The following is a 22,208-nucleotide window of genomic DNA, read 5'->3' as shown; positions in this document are numbered from 1 at the left end:
GAGCATTAGCAAAACCACAGATTTTGATCCCCATCTTGGAAAGTATCTCTAAGGGCTAAGCTCTGGAGGAGCTGGGAGGGAGGGATTTGGCTGATGATGAGTTACAGTTGCGTTTCTTGGAGCAGGCATTGGGATGTGATAAGGAAACTTAAGCTGGAAATCGGACATTTTAGTATTTCTAATAGAGTCAGAATGATGGAAACAAACCGCATGCAGAATTGAGGTCACAGGAAAGAGCAAACTGCTCCCATGGAGCTTTGATTAACATAATAATAACATTATTATTACATCAGACATCAGGTCCGTCAGTAAAACATAGTTTAAATCTTTCGAGTCTAGAAAAAAAATTGCATTTAATAAGATACATTGTCCTCATTCTACATGACTTAAATACAGCAATAAGAAGGGCATAACGGTTCTCGAAAGATGTGTCCCACGATTTTGACATCATAGATTATGGCAGTTTGTGTAGATATTTGGGGTTATTCAAAGTGAAGTCAAGAAAATGTCAAATCTAAGGCCAAACTAGTCCAACTGAAAACTGAATTGACTTGGAGAATGTCTCTTATTCAACTTTTTTGGCCTAAGTTCCAAATTCCCTTTCAATTCACTTTCAATTCCTGGCGATTCCTATTTTAGTGAATATCCCTGTTAGGGTTATTCACAATACAGAAAATAGTTGGTAATTGCCTTGGGGACTGCAAATTATTGGTAAAATAGCAGATGAATAGGTGAAAAAAATGCTGGGGCTGAGAATCTTTCAGTTCTGCTATTTTAGCAAAAAAAATTCAATTCCTGTGCTATTATTATTAATTATTTTTTTGCCAGGGACAGATGTATATCAAAATGCCCTTGGCACAATGACTGGGCGTTAGCTTCATTCATCTTAAATGGACAGAAAGAGACTTTTGTTTGGGGGGTATCACTAGAGGTGAGGCCAGTGAATGGCGCTATTTAATGGTTAAACGTCACAATAAGATTAAAATATTTTATCTACATAACATAATATATAAAACATATTTACTATAGGTGAAAAACACATTGCTGAGAGCAATGTTAAACAATCGCACCAGAAAATCAGAGCTCCTAGAAAAGAGGGACAACAACGTGGAAATGGGGGACAGGGGGCTTGTGTTCGCTTGGGGGATTGTATTGTAAATAAAGCATTTATTATCTGTTATTTATCATATGAATATTTATCCTGAACGAGTTAATAGGTTAAAGGCATTGAGATAGTCAAACTGACCATCGTGGTTCCGTACTTTTGCACGTGTCATATTTAGAATTCCGTAGGTCTATGTCTAATTTTATATTTCTGGTCCTTGCAGAGCTACGAAAAGAATACTGTAAGTAAGGATCACTAAAAACTGCTGCTGGCTGGCCCAGAAGCTGACACTTCACATAAGAAGAGGAATTAAAAATGTTGCCAGTTTTTTATTGAAGCTGATTTTTCTATGTCATTCCTGTGAGGCTGTTTAAGAGCAATGGATCAATCACCTCCACATTGTGCTTCAACATAGAAGAAACAACAGTCTTATTAGAAAAATGACACTTTAAATGTCTTGATGGAATATGTACCTTGAGGCAACTTCCATCGCCCTCTACACTTTGCAATTCCCCATTAAGTATTAAAAAAAATAATAATCAAGATTAAAAACAGCAAAACACTTTCATTATTACCACAGTAATGTTAGAACTGCTTTTGGCTATATCTGCTTTTAATGATGTTATGCAAACAGCAGGCATTATATCGGATACACTGCATATAGCTGACTTTTCTTTGCCACTGAAATATATTTTATTTTCCATCTAAAAGGTTTAGCTTAGCTACAAAACTGATTTTTAAGCAATCCCTTAAAGAAACACATCATCTTTTAAAACCTAGGTTAGTGGTTCCCACCCTATTCCACAAGGCACATCACCTGACCAATCAATAATGGAAGCATATCCCAATTTTGTTCCCGTAAAGATACTGGCAAATTTCTATGTTTCTAAATCATTTACTGACTGTGTACCTTGAGAACTGAGTTGGCATTGAGAGTGTGCACAGCCCTATTCAACTGAAAGAGTGTTAATTTTAGGAAAATGCTTGAGTTTATTATCTATAGATCTGCAGTAGGCAACCTTGAGTTATCCAAATGTTGTGGTCATGTCCCTTGATGTATTGCCAGCATTATGACTGTAAAAAGCATTATGGGAGATGTAGTCCACATGTCTTTCCGAGGTTGCCTATCCTTATTATTGATGTGTTTATGTACATTATAAAATACTCATTCTTTAAAAAGCCAAGTACAATCAAAAGGTGTCTTGTGTATTGTAATGATGTATGGATCACTATAGTGTATTTGTATGTTCTTTTTAGTGGAGCAGTTCATTAGCCAATAGTTTTGTAAATATGATCTTTTTAAGTATTTTTTTTATAAAATCGCAGATCAACGAAAAAGCCTAACTGAGATTTAAACGAAAAAAAAAAATGACCATATACATGTAAATAAGCCACAGGCAAACGTTGAAATTGTAGAAACAATCACAAATACTTTATAGATACACATAATAAAAAGAAATGATACTATGAGGAAATGTTTATATTGTGGGCCTGTTCATTTTCAAGAAGGCATTGCAAGACCAAGGAAAAGAAGCAAGATATGGATTGAGTCTTTCATCAGATCAGTGCTGAGCAGACGTATGTGCCATCATGACAATATTTTGATTTGAGATCTACCGTACATTAGTATTGTAATGTAGATCAGAATGGAGCGAACATAATTGGCTGCCATATAACTATGGTTCTATGTCATACTGTTGGTGGTCAGATTACCATTTGTGCCTTTTAATAGTTTGGTAAATCTATTTTTGAGAGTGTCTCACACAATGATTACATATCACAATCTATTTTTACATTGCTTTTCTTATGGTACCAAGGCTGAAAGAAAAAAAATAATTGATGAGTATATTCAAACAACACGTTTTTTAGTCAGAAGTGATATTTTTCAATAATATTCATATTGTATTCTAGTATATTATTGCTGGTTTCAAAAAAAATTAATAAAAAAATAAACCTTTAGGTGCCAAATGTACAGCCAATTTCTATATATTTGTAATACAACTTCTGGTCCGAATTTGTGCTTTTTTTTTCTCCAGGTTTGGGATAACTGCACAGACACATTTTTGTTTACAGAACTAAGAACTGCATGACTGCATGATGTGATAGCAGTCACTGCAGGCTCGGGGCTGTTATGTGGTCATTAGCAAGAGATATAATGGATATAGTATATTGAGTGGTGGTCGGGTGTATAGTAGAGAATTGTTTATGTAAGGCAATTTTACCGTTTCCCAGTCTGTTTTCACGTAAATGGTAAAACAAGGCTGCCAGCAAAGCTCCAGCAGATTATTTTGCTGTAAGTCTCCCAAAGTACTTTGCTAGGAATAGGATTCGTAAGAATTATGAGAATTGAAGTCCCTGATAGAATGTCTACTTCCTCCAGACAGTGACAGAAAGCTGTTTCATTCCATGTGCATTGGAGTGTAGTTCTCATAATGCTCAATCACACTTTTGGGAATTGTAGTCCTTAAAACAAGTGGCCAGTCCCTGCAGGTTTCGTAGTTGTGTGCGTCAGTATTAATATTTTAAAAATGACCGCTATATTTCTGTTTATAAGAAATTACCCATTTGTTTTCATTATATGGGATTTACTCTTCCATACCAAATTTTGGATAATATTGTGATGTCTGCTAAAGGGTGATACCGATTCACATGAATGCAGATGACTGGTACGCAGTGATGAGTCATTTTGTAAGCCAATATTTTGTATAGCAAAACACATTAATACATATCTTCTCAAAGTTATGTCCAAAATCTTTTCCCAGTGTTAACAGAAGAGCAGACTATGTACTAGATTATATGCCCATGTTGTTGGTGGGCATGCTTAATTTAGTATCGTATGAAAGGAAGTTTAGAGACGTCTTACCATGGTAAAAGAGGGATTAAAGCAGAATTAATCGGAGTTTGGTTAAATGCAAATATATTTACTGATGCACATGGTGTGAGATTTCTGCAATAACTAAAAGTCTCATCTAATTGAAGACTGGTGATTTTTAATTACAGGCATCCCAAAGCTATGAGGGTTTTGTAACCTTGTAATCGGGACAGAATCTGCCAGTATAGACGATCATGCCTGTTAGGATTGGGCAATTTATAAAAGATACACATTCTTACTCCATCCAAGGTAGTCCTAATTCCAGTACTAGGATGTCACTGTAAATGTCCTGCTCTGTTTTCTGTATTTAATGTATTCATAGTATCATCACCTCTTGTGAATTAATATACCAATCTTCATCTCTATACAAACATGTTAATGAGCATTTTCAATCTTTGTAGATGCATTCCTTGTGTACTGAAGATAGTTAAGCACTTTAGTGTATGCTTTGAAATTTCTAATTGAGTTAATAAGATAATTCCCCAACTGTGTCCTGTGTTGATTACATTCTTGTCAAATGACTGGTTCTGTATTATGATGAACAACCAATAAACACAATACAATTAAAAAAAGCATCATAGTCCTGAGAATATTTTGTTCCAAAAATGTTTTCGATACCTCAATTTTTTTTTTAGATCTTCCAAATGTATGGTTTAGAAGTGAAGCATGATCCCATCTTGAAATGTACTGAGAAATTTGTAAAAGGTGGAATGTATGGAGACACCATGGAACATAGCATGGCTAACATGCTATTTCCCAGAGGTTAGATTCCATAGAGGCCTAACCTAGAAAAGACATGAGGTTCCATGGTGGCCTTCCATAGACCAAGACATGAGGTTTCATAGAAGCCTTCTTTAGTACAAGGAAGAAGGTTCAGTAGGGGCTTTCCATACAATAAGACATGAGGTTCCATAGAGGCCTTACTTAGAATAAGCCATAAGGTTGAGTAGAGGTTTTCCATAGAAAAGGATATGAAGTTCCTTTGAGGCTTGTACTTAGAAGACGACATGAAGTTCTACAGAGACTTTCAAAAGAACATGACAGGTGATTCCATAGAGACCTTACATAGACTAGGATACAGGGCTCTGTGGCTATGCAAAGACTTGGACATGAGGTTCTGCAAAGGCTTTTCATAACAAGGCCAAGCTTCCAGAGAGGCCGTCATAAAACAAATTGCAGACCCCCACGGAGGCCTTATAGAACAAGGCATGTTCTTTAGTATTAAACAGACATAATTTAAATTAGGCTCCATACGGTATAAGTAGGCTTTCCTATATAAATAAATGCACTTCTTTGTTTCTGGATCATGATAAATCAAGAATAAGTCATATATCAAATTTTTTTTTTTTTTTAGTAATTTGCTTGCTACAAGCACCTTGCATTTATTAACCAAGCTTTGGTGACGAAATAAACAACTAAGAGCACTAGTACCTATAAGCAGGGCCGACCTTAGGCCTTTAGGTGCACCATGTGAAAAATACTCACAGTGCCCCTCCGTGGCCACACCCTTTCCATGGCCACGTTAAAGGGTAAGAAAATTGCTATGCCTAGGCCAATATATATTGGCCAATTATAGCTGATCTGAAAGGAGTTGAATTGGAGATTTTTTCCCAGTTGAGCTGTTTTGGAATAGTTTAGTCCTTACCGTGCCAATAGATTAGAAGAAGCAGCGGTGGGGTGCATCACATCTCCTCATCTCCTTGTGCATTTTCCTGACCCTCCTTGTGTGTCTATCCTAATACCCTCTTTCCACCTTGCGTGTCTCTTATTTCCTTTTACTTTCTTGCCTCTTAGTCCACTGTTACTTCTTGTATATCTCTTAATCCCACTTGTATCTTGTATGTCTTAAACCTTTTGTTGCCCCCAACATAACTACACAGTCACATGCATAGATGCCCAGACATGCAATCTATGACAGGGTAGGCAGGTTGGTAGATGCTGGTGTAACACCAGCTATGCTCAGCAGTTTCTTTGCCAGCCACATTCTGGGGGAGTTTCTGTGGTTGGGAACTCATCAAGGCTGCATTTCAATGCAGCCACTCAATCTCCTATCTTGCTCTAAACTGCCTCTACTTTCATGCAGTGCCCCCTTCACTTTGGCACCCAGTCACAAAGGCCCCTGTGTCCCTGGTCATCCAGTGCTTGCTCATACAGGTTCCCCGGAGGGCCGGTGGTGAATAGTAGAGAATGCTTGATGCAGATCATAACTTCTCCTTCGTCGTTCCGATGCTCAATGTTGAGTCACAGTATAGGATGGGAATCCCTGCAGCTGCGCTCAGATTCACTAACTGAGAGTTGGAACTGCGAGGGAGAGGTTATTATGGTCTAACTGTGCCTCCCGCTGGTGCGCACCATTGGACCAATAAATCATTTTCATTTAATATCCCAGTCTCTGCTTGTGGGCTGTGTTTGTCACCAGGCGCCTCTGTTGCCAGCACAGTTCACACACCCCAAAAGCGAGCACTGCTTATAAGAACTGCCCAGGATTTTATTGTTTGATACTTTTCTTTCTAATAACTTCAGCTGTTTTATCTTTACCATACACCTGTCACTGGGAATCCACAGTGCCCTATTATGAATTATCCTCACATTTTGTTTTCTAGTCATTGACCACATGAGTTAGGCAGTATTTTGATTTGCTGAAAATCTTGAGTTTCCACTCAGAGTACAAATCTGCCTTCAAATGGGTTATTTAGTTATTTTTTCCAATTTGTCCCTTCAGCCTCTCCTTTTAAATAGATAACTTTGGGCATTTTTCTTTTTTACAACAGTGAGCAGCCACTGGCTGCACACTGTTTAGTAGACATGCTCCTACTCGCGTATAGCAAGTAGGAGCATTCGGGAGATTTTATTCTCCCTTATGCTATTAAGGGGGTCATATTGACCCCCATAGAGTGAGGGAGGACATGGGGGGCTTAGGAAGTGGTGGGGAGCTCAGCTCCCTGCCACTTCTATTTCTACATAATACAACAAGGGAGCTGTGCACCGGTAGCTCCTTCCTTGTAATAAACCAAACAAATGAATGAAGAGGTTTCTAATGAATGAATGAATAGAGGAAATTCTCGTTCGCATGCCCAAGTGTTTAACTGGGCATGCGCGGGATTTTCACAGCACTTTCTAGTGTGGGCAGATGACGTGTCCCATAGATGACTGGGCCTTCATCCACCCACACGAAGATGGCGGCGCACAGGACCTAAGTCCGGCCACAAAATAAAGATGCAAAAATAGGTCATATGGGGGGGCTTAGGGGCGTTTGGGGTTGCTAGGGGGACAATTAGATGTAGTGGAGTCGGGAGGGGGGTTTAAAAAAATGGGATTCGGCCATGAGAGTGCCGCTTTAACTCCTAAATGGCAGAGAATTGAGCAGCGAGACTGCAGGGACATGATCTATACACTAAAACAGCTTCATTAAGGTACAGTTGTTTTGTTACATATAGAATCCACCTTAACGTATTGCTGTCCCTTTAAGAAATCATTTCACTAGATCATCTCTGCTCTCCTGCAGTGGGCATGTATTAGTTGAAAATGTCCAGCCAGTTCCTGTGTTGTTGTACGTGCCAGATGTAGCTCTTGGCTGAGTTATAACCATGCCATTCGTCTGGGCCTGGTCTCTCGCCTTCCCCCCTGCCTCTGTATAAAATTACAGCCTAGTACAGAAGCCACAAGAAGAATATTTCTATCCAATATTATGGACATTTCTATTTCATGTCTATGGCAGTGGATGGGGAAGCAAAAAAGGTCAAGTATATCTGATAACTGTGATTTATTTTTCTCCAATAAATCTGGTACAGAGTTGGTTAACAACAAACCCTCCTCACATAGAATATTACTTACTGGATTTCTCGGTGATTCATTGTACCCACCCTTAGAGCTGGAAAGGCTTCGGCACATTTTCATTGAATTCTATTTATTCTGTGGATTTAAACACCTGCCGTCCGACATTCCACAGAATCAAAATTCTATTTCATGCTGATATGTATTCCTGAGCAGAATACAGCATTCTTGCGAAACTATGTAATATGTCAAGCAAAAAGCAAGTGCAGCATTCTTGGCGATTTGCTTCCACTTATTATATTTGGCGCACACGCTCCGTTGAGGTCATTTTTCCATTACTCAGGTTTTAGTAATCGCATTGAATATTTTCCACAAAAAAAATGCAAAAGAAAAATATACAAATAATAAATAAATAAAATACCTATTATGAAAGCTACGGGAGATTAGAAATTATTGCATCTAAATGAGAGGTGTAACTAAAAACCATGGGGCTCCTGTGTGAAAATTGCCCTGGGGCCCCCCCATCGCATACATCCCCACCCCTCCCACACATGCAGACAAACAGATACACATGAAGACACACACATAGACAAACACATACAGGCACACATACATGTAGACACACACATATATATACAGACACACACATACATACACACATATATACAAACACATACTCACAAACATACATACAGACACACATATACACACACACATACACACAGAGAACCATACATACAGACACACATACATACACACACACACACAGACATGTAGCCACACACGCATACATACATAGACACACACACACATACAAATAAACAGGCACATACATACATACAAACACACACACAGAGACACATACACACAGACACACATACATACACACACATATACATACAGGCACACACATACACACAGAGACACATACATACAGACACACACACAAACACACATACAGACACATACAGAGACACATACACACTGACACACATACATACAGAGACACATACAGACAGACAGACATACACACACACACACACACACACACACATACACACAGACACATACATACATACAGAGACATACATACACTAATACACACATGCAAAATGTTTAAGTCACCCTCCTGTTTCCTACCTTTTACGTGCAGGAGGGCGACTTTCCCTGGGGTCCAGTGGCTCAGCCTGATGGGAGTCAGAGTTCCTACTCTGACTCCCCCCTCTCTTTCCTCCTCCTGCGTGGCTCCCAGTGGTTGCTGGGAGGAAGTGACCGGGGCAGTCACTTCCTCCCAGTGTTTGATGTCATCACAGAAATTAATTTCCAACGGGTGGCCCTAACAGCATGGGCCACCCAATGAGCCCCTTAACGTGCGACCCCGGCGGTTATACCGTGCGGGCCGGGGCCGCAACATATGGCCGGAGGGCTGCGACCCCTGTGACTGTGGTAGTTCCGCCACTGCTCTAAATAAAATTTTCATAGTCAATAATTTCAGTTAATGACCCTTTCTGTGGGTGGAACAGTGGAGGTTCCATTTGGTGCAGCACCCCCTAGTATTTAGTGCAGTAAAAAAAAAAGAAGTGGAGTCTAGCACCCCATCATCTTAAAACTTTACCAACCACCACTGGGATACAAAGTAATCATCCAAATGGAATGTATTCACATGAGGACTTTATTGAAATGCAAGGCATAATGTTTTCCAATTGGGGAGCCATTCTCCTGGAAGTAGTGTGGCTGATACAATATAGATAACTTGGCTTCACACTTTGGGGAATTGTTCTCATACATCAAGAGATCTCTGGGTGGCTGGCAGAGTATCAAACCCTAAATGTTCAGCACACATAAATTTCATTGTTGTGAGTAGAATTACAATTATCCAAGTCAATCACTACCATCCACGGTTGGCAGGATTCACATTTGAGAACACAGGAGTATACTTAATGCATTATCATGAGGCAGTAGGGGTTGTGGACTATGGGCCTTTGGATTTTTTTTTTTTTTGTAAATATAATTTTTATTGTTTTATCAACGGTAATTTTCATGTTCTCAAGAAATACAGAAAATACAGTGCGGGGATTGCAGGTCCCTTATATAACTAAGAGGGAAGTGCAATAGTCATAGAAAATCACAACATTATGTGGGCACGCAGGCCCCAAGAATCTGAGGACTCGCAGGTCCCTTATTGAATCACATTTCCAGTATAGCAATGGTAGTTTATTGCTGGGGTTTCGATATTCTCTCCCCGCACTTTCCTTTTTGTGGGTATGCTGTTTGTTATTTTCTACTTAGATATAGCCTGGAATTTCAGGTGTGTGTCAGCGCGGGGCTCGTAGGTCCCCAGAGGGCCGTGCAAGGGTTAGCGATGGTCTTGTAAGGTGGGTATACATTTGGGCTCGCAGGTCCCTGTCAGTTATGGATTCGCAGTACCCCTATCTCGCCTTGTGATACTCTGTTATGTTTGCTAGGCGTGTCTCAGATCTCAGGACTCCTACATTGTGATTCTCCTAAACTACCAAATTAAGAGAGTTCTCCCAGCAGATCTCTGGTCCCTGTTGCCCAGTGAGAGCTGTGGTCTGAGTGTAGGGGTATAGTAGAATAGGGAAAACAGGGTACGGGGTGGATACTGGGGCGTCGGGGAGTCGTCAGTGTCCTGCGTCTTTGTTGTGATTACATTCGTGGTCCGTCCATCTCATTCAGTACTGTAGCTTGTCAGCAAAGTCTGGTTTCATTGTTGTCAGCAGCCATTGTGTCCATGTTTAAATATGATTGGTGTGTGCCCACTGTGCTGGTGTGAAGGTCCTCCATTGATCTTAGCTCATCCATTTGGGAGAACCATGACCTCAGTGGGGGAGTTACCGGTTATTTCCAGTCTTGTGGGATTACTAATTTGGCTATATTCAGGATGTGGATCATGATAGATTTCTTATAGAAGATTTTAGGGGTCTTAGTGTGATGTAGAAGCATTTCTGTGGGTTTGAAGGGAGGTTGGCTTTCTGTGAATAACTCTAATTTTATATATCCCCTTCCAGAATGGAAGGATCTTCTTGCATTCCCACCAGATGTGGAGTAGTGTGCCACTCTCCTCCTCACATCTCCAGCATAATGGGGAGTGATCCAGGGTGATCTTGTGTAGTGTTGAGGGAGTACGGTACAAGAAGGTTAACAGTTTGTATGTTGTCTAAAGCTAGAGCAACTCTGCCTTGTCAAATGTGCAGTCAAGGACTGTCTCCCATTTCCCCATGAAGCTTGGTTGTTCAGTGGGAGTATGTGTCAGTAGTAAAGAGTATATGAAGGAGACCCCATGAGCCAATGGGTAAGGGTCCACACAAGTACTTTTGAATATGGTGGGGGCCGGGGATAGTACTATCCCGTGTGGGAGTGTTTTAATATAGCTCTGTAATTGTTTGTGTTTCAGTCACATAAGAAAGGTTTTGTTTGCATCGCCCCTCATGTCAGCTAGTTTCTTAATACCCTCTGTTTAGTATACATGTCTGAGTTGGGGTAAGGGGTCGTCTATAAGTGTTTTGAAGGCATTTGGGTCTAGTCCTGGCAGAAAGTCCGGGTTGTGTGTCAATGGAAGTAGGGGAGATGGGTATGTCGAAATAGCATGTTTTCCCATGGTATGATGCTATACCCGTAAGGTGCTCTTGTGTATGAGGAGCAGTCTCTCTCTCCCCCTATGGCCCCGGGTGGTAGCCATGGCAGCAAAGCAATGGGGACCCCTGCCTCGCTCTCCTCTGCCTGTTTCCATGGTTTGTGTACCTCTTGTCTGGACCACTTCATTATCTTTTGGTTGGATTAGCAGGGTGTGTTTTATTCTGGGTATTTTCCCATTCCAGATGTAGTGTCCAAGGGTTGGACAATGTTCCAAAGTCTCGAAAGGCTTTTAGAATGTTAGGGAGTAACACTTCCGGGTTTGTTATGCAGAAGAGTAGATCGTCCGTGGTACGCGGCTATCTTGAGATGCGTGTTCCCCACGGTCACCCCTGTGATGTCTGGGCTGTGTCTGATGGCCACCAGAAGGGGCTCGAGGGCAAGGACGAAGAGCAGCGGAAACAGGAGGTATCCCTCGCGGGTTCCATTCTGGATTGCAAACTCGGTGGTCAGTACCCCATTAGCCACCACCTGAGCAGTGGGTTGTGTGTATAAGGCCTCGATCCATCCCAGCATCATGGGGCCCAAACCGACTTGTGCTAGAGTCCGGAATAACTATTCCCAACAGGCCCTGTCGAAGGCCTTCTCCGCGTCCGTGGATAGCAGGAGAAGGCCATCGCTGCCGCTCTCTCTTCTGTGTATCAGTGTAAGGGTACGCGTGCTTTTATCTCATGCCTCCCTCCCCATCATGGTCCGGGTGCACAAGTGTGGGTAAGTGAATTTGTAGTCTGGTGGCTAGGATTTTGGCCATTAATTTGAGATCGCAATTTATTAGAGATATGGGTTGATAGCTCCCAAAATCCTTGCCCTCTTTAGTGAGAATGGTGATGTGTGCCGCCAGGAATTGCTTTGGAAAGTTGTGGTCCTCCCTAATGGCGTTATATGTGGCCAAGAGCGGTGTGTAGAATATGTCTGCTATTTTTGTAATAGCACAGTGGCAAGCCGTCTGCGCCCGGGCTTTTGCCAGGTTTCATTTGCTATACTGCCATGGCCAGTACCTCATGGGTGATAGGGTCGTCTAACAGGCCCGCCGTTTCCCTAACAAGGGAGGGCAGCGTGTGTACAGCGAGGTAGTTATTGATGGAGTTGTTATCTCTTATGCGGTCAATATACGCACTCTGTCTATGTTTAACCAGCATCCGTGCCAACAGTTTGCCGCTCTAAATCCTGTGTAAGGAGAAGAACGCATTGTGCCTCAATGCGTCTCTGTGGTATCTGGTATCAGGTGGGTCAGTTTCCTCCGTAGTGTTAGGAGTCTGTCTTGGTGCGTGGATAGTTGTTTGTCTTTATTTAGGACGTCAATCTCTTGGATTTCTGCTAATAGGGTGGTCATGTGTGCCTCCCTCTGGTTTTTCATTATGGCGCACTTTTGCAGAAAGTGGCCCCTTACTACACTTTTGTGGGCCTCCCAGAGTATTGTCGGGGTTGTTTGTGTTGGTGTATTGATTGTGAAATATTCCTTGAGGACCATTCCTATTTACGATTTAACATCAGGTAGGGAGAGTATTTGTTCATTGAGTCGCCATTTAGGCCTGTATAGAGGGGATGAAAGTGTGATCGTCACCGGGGCATGGTCAGACCACGTCGCCGTGCTGTGCTCAGCTTGTTGGATGAGGGGGAGATGATAATGTGACATGAAGAAATAATCTATTCAGGTGTACGTGTTATGTGGGTGAGAGAAGAATGTATAGTCCCGTTCATCGGGGTGGTGGGCTCTCCAGCAATCCACAAGCTTGTTTTTAGATAATAGTAATTTAATCATGGATATATGTTGGGTTGGCATGTGGGAGGTGCCTGAGGATGAGTCCCATCTTGGGTCTAGCATAAAGATTAAAGTCTCCTCCTAGGACCAGAACTCCCTCCGCGAATTTCCTCAGCCCATATAGGGTTTGTGATAGGAATCTGTAGTGTCTCTGGTTAGGGTCATATATGTTAGCAAACGTGTATGCCTGCCCTACAATCATCCCCTTCAGGAATATGTACCTTCCCTCCCGGTCTGTCTGGACCTCCCCCTCCCAAAAGGGAACCCATTTGTGGATTAGGATCGCCGTGCCTCTGGCTCTGCTCCTGTGACAGTCGCTGTAATATCCAGTGGGGTAATGGTGGCCGTGCATCTTGGGCCTAGCCCTTTCCTTAACCCCTTAAGGACACATGACATGTGTGACATGTCATGATTCCCTTTTATTCCAGAAGTTTGGTCCTTAAGGGGTTAAAGTGAGTTTCCTGTATATAAACTATAGAGGGCCTGGAGGAGTGAAAGTCTCGGAGGGCATTTTTTTCTCATTTATTTATTCCTCTAGCGTTAATAGAGAATATTGTGAGATTAGCAGGTGTAAGTGTCATGGTCTGCTTCCGTCAAAATGGCGGGGTTGTCAACAGTCGTGTGTCAGGAAGGGGGAGGAGAAGGGAGGAGAACATAGGTGGTGGTACCTGGGAAAGGGTGAGGGTAATTCAGGGGAACTGTCACCGGGGTGACGTTGGGATAATAGCATCGGGGGGCAGTTAAAACCGTACCCACCCGTGGGCCTGAGGTCCCGCCCTCCTGAGTATGACACTCTGTCCCGAAGGGGGAGAAGAAGGTAGTCAGGAACCTCCAAGTGGGCCGTGGCCACGCGGATAGGGTCCACTCCCAATCAGGTCGTCCTGTGGTCACTGCCTGTCTCGTAAAGCCCGACTCACTCAGAGTCCCATGTCTCCCCTGAGCGGCTCAAAATAAAGTATGTGCCAGGTATCCTCGCCAAAGAATTTGTATGGTATTGTGGTGTCAACATAAAACATGGTACAAATTAAATAAAGAACAACATGTACATATTAACTTATATAGATAGTTTGAAAACCTCTGTGTAAACAATCTGGCTTCGTAAGTTATGAGATCAACTGTTAATGGTCAAACTGGTGTGCAGTGCCTGCCCCCTAGATCCATATGATAGTGGTAGGAGGCATTCTATTGCTGTGCCCTCGCCCATCCCAAGAAAGATGAATTTATATAGGTGTAGTTGAGTGATTTGGAGGCCCCTCCCAGCTAGGCTCTCTCTTCTGCCCTAGCCTTACCCCAATTCCAGAGGCTCTCTATGTGTCAAAGATGTGAAGCCCCCATTCCCTGTTGGCCAGGCCTTGAGTTGACCGTGCCCCCGGCTCACTCCTTGGCAGGTCGTCACTTAGCATTAAGGGGGGTATGGTTGCCTGGGCCAGTCGGTCTGTTCCGTATCCTCTCCCCCTCCCTCCCGATCTTATGGCTGCACACTTCCCCCCCCCCTTTGTGGGCTCCGGTTTCCGGTGTGCTCAAATATAATCTATGGAATGGTGGACCCCATTTGGCGTGTGGACCTTTAAGCCTGAGGGGAAGCACCAGCGGTACTCCCTCCTTCCCCTATTGTCGAGGTCTTCCATGTGGTAGGCCATCTGCCGTAATTGGGTTGTGCAGAGTCTTAGGGCATCTGTGTTAGCAGTCTGCACTGATGACATGTGGTTGCAGTCCGCCTCAAGCTGGGATACCTTTTGGTGTAGGACGCATATGTCTTCTCTTAAGGCGTGTAGTTCCGTTGTTATAGTAGTACGGAGATCAGCATTTGCCGCCTTTAGGTCCGCTTTAGTAGGCAGTTCTCACAGCAGTGCCACCCAGTCAGGTCGTCCCGCTGTGGGAGAGGTAGTAAGTAATTCCACTTGGATCGCCTCTCCTTGTGGGGAGGGCTGGAGCAGGCGGCCCGAGGCCATTGAGTCATTTAAAGCTGGTGGATCAAGGTCGGCCAGGGCAAGCAGGTATTGTCTCAGAGAGGAATGTGAAGTCCCCCTGCGGGAGTTTGGAGGTTTGGGGGCATGTGTTTTGCCCATTTTTGTACCAAAAAGGCGCTTTTGGCGAGGATAAGTGTAGAGCCTTTAGGGAGCACAGGAATTAGGCTGCCATCTTCCTCGGGTTCCAAGCCTCGGGATTTTTGACAAATCAAATTGGTTTGACTGAAACCTGGAGAATGGTGCTTATAGATGCGCAGCATCATAACCACTCCAATGAGATGTAGTGGTAATGGTGCACAGAGCGCCCTGCTGGGATGTGATGTCTGCATTGTGAGAGGAAACATCAGACAAGACTGTGCTGTATAGCTGTCCTATTATTATTATTGCCATTTATATAGGGTCAACAGATTCCGTAGCGCTTTACAATATGATGAGAGGGGGCCTCAGCACTGGACTAAAGGCAGTCAGGATTAGATTTACACACTGCGAAAAAATTCAGTTTGGCTGAATCACTGTCCAAGAAAAATAAAATTAGGTCAGGTAGTCTGATAGTCCTCCTTGTGGCAGTTCGACTCGTCTGAAAATGGTCCATGCAAATGTATTCGAGAAAACAATTCAAACAAACTAGAAAGGTGCAAAAATGAACCAATTAGTGTACTTTTTACAAACCAATAAAATAAACCTGGTGGAACACACCACCAAAAGTCTACTTAGTGGAGCTCTAAGGTTTATTACACTTACCCCACTAAAATCTGGGGGAGGTATATAATGGCAAAAGATTCTCTAGAAAAGAGACCACACTCACATTGTATAGAGCCCTATAAGGATAGGCTCAGATCTCATAGGTAGAGATATATTAGGTAATACCAAACCCTTTCCAGATTCTTCTCAATGTGGAGACAAAAAAGACACAAAGTATCCATGATATATCCTTGACAAACTTGCTATACTTCCCTATTTTGTATATTCTTTTCTCTTTTCTAGAGATTTTTTTGTCATTATATACCTCTCCCAGATTTAGATTTTAGTGGGGTGTTCCACCGGGTTTATTTTATTGGTTTGACTATTTGTGTCTAATTTTGGGGTATTTACACGAGTGTTGAGCTGCTATACATATATTTGACTTGTTAAAATCTCTAAGCGCCTTATACTGCACAGAACCCTTTTTTCCATAGTGTACTTTCTTGTCTGGTTCACAGATCAAGTTAAAAAAAAAAAAAAGCTAACTAACAGAGGGAAAAAGAGAAGAAACTGAAAAATCTATATTTATTTATTATATATTTGTTAAAAAATATATGCTGCAAATAGCTCACTTGATCTGTGAATAAAATCAACATTTAGTGGCTGTTGTGCCAGCATGGTGAGGAGGCACAGCCTATGCCTCGACTTGGAAGGTCCACTGCGTGAGACCTTGATAACGTCCCCCCTGCACATATGATGACGAGGCCATCAGCCCATGAGAGTTCCTCTTGAGGGTAATCCCCCCGGGTGTTTAAACAGAGTCCAGCCTGAGACCCCCTTTGAATTCCCGGCTCAGATAGCGAGGGACTGGTCATTTTGTCTCCTAAAGCTAAACGCTTCATATTCACTGCTGCTTGAGGTGCTCTTGTGTCAACAGCCTGCCAGAACCGATAATAAATGGTGTCCGAAGTGACAAGGAAGGTCTCCTTCCAGCTCTGCACTGCATCTGTTAGTGGGACCTGTGAGGTGTGCTGGCTGCTGCCATGTTGAGGCACTTAGTACCCTGTGCCACTTCAGGATATGGAAGCGTCCAGATTGGTGGTAGGTATCAGGGGCTGTAGCGATGGGGACCGGGATGACCCACACCGGTCCAGGGGGGGAGGGGGAGGCTCTCAAATCAGACTGCAGGGTCCCGCTGAAGAGGTTGGCAACAACTCCCAGTCCTTCCCACACTAGGCCACAAATCAAGTAGGTCAGAGCACCACCGAAGCAAGCTTCCAAATGCTTGACCGGAGTGCCCAGCGACACCTGGAAACTTCCAGTCATCAGCTCGGATTACTAGTCAAGATATCTCGATTGTCAGTGTTTAAGCCGATATTTTGCAAAGCTCGTGCTCAATGAGACCGGTCGACACGGTCAAGCCAACCCCCAGAGACACTTCCTTGGTAACCCCTGATGCAGAACACTAGGGAACCAACCTGGAATGATGGGGCAGAACCCTAAAATAGGGACTGTCCAGCCAAAAGCGGAACATCTCGGAGGCACTGTGGGGTCTATAGACTATGCATGTGTGTTAATGTGTGCATATATATGTATGTTATGTTAGTGTGTTAGTGTATGTTAGTGTGTACATGGTAGAGTGTGTATCTATATATAGTGTGCGTTTATGTGTGTTAATGCATGTCTATGTCTGGGAACTAGTGTGTATATATATATATGTTAATGTATCTATGAATGTTTATGTCTGAGTAATTGTGTGTGCCTGTCTAGGTATGAATAATAGCATGCCTCTCGAATATGGGTATCTCCGTATTGTGGCAAACTCTGTGTATTGTATCTTTGTATAGTACTAACGTCTGACTATTGCATGACTAACTCAATAAAATATACATATTCATATTAATAAGCATCTAGTATGATGTTTTCTAATTTACTGTTTTTTTATAGTTCTGCAAGCCACTAGTTCAATCAGTTGCCCGAGTGTCGTGTTTATAATGAAGGAAGCAGCTACCCCTAGTGGCTGCTAAATATGATGAATTTAAAAAAGGACCTGTGACATCCCAGAAATGTTAGTACTATAATTGTTAGTCACCAAAGTGCGAATTGTCAAGAATTCAAAAGGAATTTCATATTTAAGGCCAAAATAGTGGAACTGGAACAATTATCCTAGTCAACTACACATCCAGCTCAGCTACTTTGGCTTTACAGTACACACTGTGATTGCAGCATGTAATTGTTATCACAGGAAGCATCACTGGTGTAGCTGTCCAGTAAGAGCCTGAAAACGCTGCCATGTGGGCACGGGGACAGCCAGTCACGGTGGTCCTATGGTGTGATTGACAGCTGATAGAATTGTGCATTCCGTTTCAAACAAACTTTGATTCGTTCAGATTCCGTAAATCCGAAGAGCCATATAGATTATTCACGAGCCAACACATTCGATAATGAATGAGCATTGTTTGTTTTGTGTTTTGGAGTACTATCCATGGTGCCATAGCAAGACATGATTGATGGGAAAAAGGTGATTAATGCTTAGGGCACAGCCACCTAAATGTTTATTTTATTCACATCAAGTAAGAAGTGATAAATATAGGGAAAATGAGGAGGAGTAAAAATATTTATATATATTTAATAAAAAATACAGTATAGGGGGGGCGGGGCCTGACCGCCGGCGGGATCAGACGTGCTCTGTCTGAGCTCCCGCTTCAGGGCCTGAAGAATCGGAGCCAACTAGGAGCCAAAAGCAACTACAGCTCCATACTGGTGCCCACCGGGACCTCCAGTTGATGGGGCACACGGGGACACGTCATAACAGGCATCCAAAGTACTCCGACGAGGCCCGAAGCTCGCTGGAGCTTGAGCCGGGCAGAGACGGCCGCTCTCCCGGGTCTCCGGCCGGCGTCTCGCCTTCCCCCCCGGACCGGGGGGGTTATCCCGGTCTCCATGGGCTGCTACAGAAATTCTGACCTGGGCCCAAACAACCGCCCTACTGCAGAAGACTTACAGGGCAGGGCCCCTCAAGATGGCCGCCGCACGTCAACCATGTGCGCGACCAGCAGACACGAACAAGCCGAACGCAGGAGAGACCACCCAACACCCCCGACCTTCATGACAACCTGCCCGAGCATGACCGGATCCAGGTACATACAACCAAAGCTCAGCAGAGAATAAACGAGGAGCAAGTTGTGCGGGACTCCACTGACCTAGCCTCCTAACGCAGACTCACTGCTGCACTCGGAGGGCCTGCTCATGCTGCACTTCACCTGAAAAAGGTACCTGGCACAGCACCCTACGTATGCCTACAAGCCCCATTACAACCTCCCACCTTTGCAAAGCGACCACCTACTTACCTGCCCGCAAGCAAACCAGCGCCCGCGCAGCCGCCCAACACCCACACTCACTGGGCATGGCGCCAACGCAGACCCTCTCACCAGCCTCATTGCGGCTTTACCACACGCTGATCAGGAATAGACCGACCCCACGCTCCCAAATCAACCTGGCAGAAGAGACACGTGCTACAGCGCCCACTACAGACACGGAATAGACCATGGGGAAAGGGTCTGAAACAAGAACCTTGCTGCCTGACGGCAGCCAAGAAGCAGCGGTGTAAAGGACTTTGGGACTTTGAGACCTTGGTGCTCTGGGGTGGTAGCCTACCGGCAGTGGGCATCGAACGAGCCACCCAATACACAAACTGTCAGGGCAGCGCGCAATAGTGCAGGGAAAGCTAGGCATAAGGCGGCTAACCTTTCAGATTAAGCATCCCTGCTGACGAAACCTGATAGTCCACAGTGCCTGATTTTAAGCTCCTACTCACTAACATGCCGGCAATATTAATATTTACCTGGTCCACTGTAGACACGTGCAAACCACACAGTACAGTAGTGCAGTCTAACTTGAGGGTAACCTGAGAAACGATTCTCAGACAGTAGACCAACCCTATAGCCTGGAAATCCTTGTTAACCTTGCAGAGTCAATCTAATACCACAACACACTCCTGCATGTATATATAACATGTAAATGCACAGTATCCGTTTTAGCAAATGCAGGAGTGCATGGGCTAGCATGTAACCTCACATTTATTTTAGACACCAGCAGTTCCACCCAAGCGTTGCTTATCTTACTTGATTTACAAATGCTATTCACAAATGCTATACTACTGCTTCACAGCTAAGAGATACCAAAGCGTGAATAATCCTACCAAACTGCTTATTACTTATAAAATTGTGCATGCATCAACATACCCCTTATTGTCACAAATGTTTATTAAAATAAAGCATGAGGATTGCCGTTGGGGTACCCCATGTACGTTGTTAACTCAAATGCACTGCAAAAATAAAGAATATAAAAAAAAAAAAAAAATACAGTATAGAAATATAGATTTTTAAAGCTACTTTTTTTTTTTGCTTTATTCATTACGTTTTCTCAATTTTCTGTCAACCAAATTTCGTCGATCATTTCATGAAAACAATTCGGACAAATTAAAAGGTTGCAAAAATTGGCCAATTACTGTACTTCGACATATAAACATTACGTGTATATTTTACAGTTCACTGATCAAGGGATAGAACCCAAATAGAGGGGTAAAAAGGAGTAGAAGTCAAAAATATCTTTATTTATATTATTTATATTGTATATATTTATATTACATATAAAATACATAAATATACATTTTATTTTACTGTCTCCTTTTTTTCACTCTATTAATTAGATCTCATTTGAATAAAATCAACATTTAGTGGCTGACACCCTAGCCATCAATCAGTTTTTTTCTAACAATCATAATTTTTTCCATTAATCATCTTTTTTTTTGGCACCATGTAGAAAACTATGACTCACAAACCAAACAGAATGCTTTTGTGCATTGTCCATTTCACTTGTTTTGTAATTTATCCAATTAGCGTTTCAGTGTTCAGGGATTCGGACGAACCACCGATAATTCTCTACTTGCAATTCACCTTTAAAGTTTATGTACGTTAAAAAAAAAAATGTACTGCTAAAATCAGTAGATATTGGTGGTGAAACGGCAAAATGAAAATACTCAAAATGCCCCTCAATAAATAGCTCAAGATGCCTTCTTTTGCAAATGATATGCCATCACACAGTCGGCCCAGTAAGCCCGTTGGCTCCGACTCACAGGTACATAGGGTGCTGAGGGCCCTGCTCAAACTAGCATATATTCCAGAGGGAGTGGGGTAAAGTGACACAACAGGTAAGGAAAGTAAAAGGATATGGAGCAGTACGTAAAAATGTTTAACACAAGTTGTAGATTGTTTTGAATATTTTATCTGATGGTACTGATGATCAGGGCCGGCCCGTCCATAGACCGCGCTGGAGCCACTGTCATAATCTAAAACAAGATTTCCCAACCCTTGGCGGCGGTGCAGCTGCACCGCACGGGATGGGAACCTGTGTGAGGGTCCATCGGGTGGTCCATGCCGATGAACATATGCAATGAGGGGCCTAGTTGTGCATTGTGGCACTTTAACAGCGTGACCGAGTCCCTTCTATCCTGCACAGAGAGCTGGAAGGAAGGGTCACTTCCTCCTAGCTCACTCACACAGCTGCACGGGAGGAGAAGGAGGAAGCCACGAGGATGGGTCCGGATAGGGAGAGCAGGCCCCCAACTCCCACCAGCCACAGCCAGCAGAAGGTAAGAACCTGCTGGGTGGCTTAGTTTTTTAATGTGTGTGTGTGTATCTGTATGTAGTGTGGGTATCTGTATGTTTGTATGTGTGTAGTGTGTGTATCTGTTTGCATGAGTGTAATGTGTGTGTATATGTGTATGTGTAGTGTGTGTATCTGTGTGTAGTGTGTGCGTGTAGTGTGTGTATCTGTAGGTGTAGCTGTGTAGTGTGTGTATCTGTATGTAGTGTGGGTATCTGTGTGTATATATGTGTGTAATGTTTGTAGTGTGTGTTTGTATGCGTGTCTCTGTGTATGTGTAGTGTGTGTAGTGTGTATCTGTGTATGTGTAGTGTGTGTGTCTGTGTGTAGTGTGTAGTTTGTATATACTGTATGTGTGTAATGTGTATCGGTGTGTGTGTAGTGTGTGTATATGTATGTCTGTGTATCTGTATGTGTGGCAGTGTGTGTATATGTATGTGTCTGTGTGTGTGTGTGTGTGTGTGTATGTATGTATGTCTGTGTCTCTGCAGGCTCATCAGTGTGTCTGTACATCTGTATGTGTGGCAGTGTCTGCACGTGTGTCAGTTTTTTATACATATACTGACACACATACAGGTGCACAGACACACTGATACACATGCAGATATACAGACACACAAAAACTGCCACACATGCAGATACATACACAAACAGATACAATCACTGACACACATACGGATACAGACACACAGATACAAACACTGACACACATGTATATATACA

General features: G+C 43.0%; 1 protein-coding gene across 1 annotated transcript in view; it reads left to right on the top strand.

Annotated features, from left to right (window-relative positions):
• Nucleotides 1–2,849, top strand: part of MXRA8 (matrix remodeling associated 8) — a 53,036-nt gene extending 50,187 nt beyond the window's left edge. The window contains exon 10 of the mRNA XM_063436415.1: nt 1,329–2,849. Within this exon, the coding sequence (XP_063292485.1) occupies nt 1,329–1,354 (26 nt within the window). The 3' untranslated portion in view covers nt 1,355–2,849. The remainder of the gene's footprint in view (nt 1–1,328) is intronic.
• Nucleotides 2,850–22,208: the final 19,359 nt, after the last annotated feature.

The sequence above is a fragment of the Pelobates fuscus genome, chromosome 11 (genome assembly GCF_036172605.1).
Source record: "Pelobates fuscus isolate aPelFus1 chromosome 11, aPelFus1.pri, whole genome shotgun sequence".
Taxonomy (NCBI): Eukaryota; Metazoa; Chordata; class Amphibia; order Anura; family Pelobatidae; genus Pelobates; species Pelobates fuscus.
This window is presented reverse-complemented; position numbering and strand designations above follow the sequence as displayed.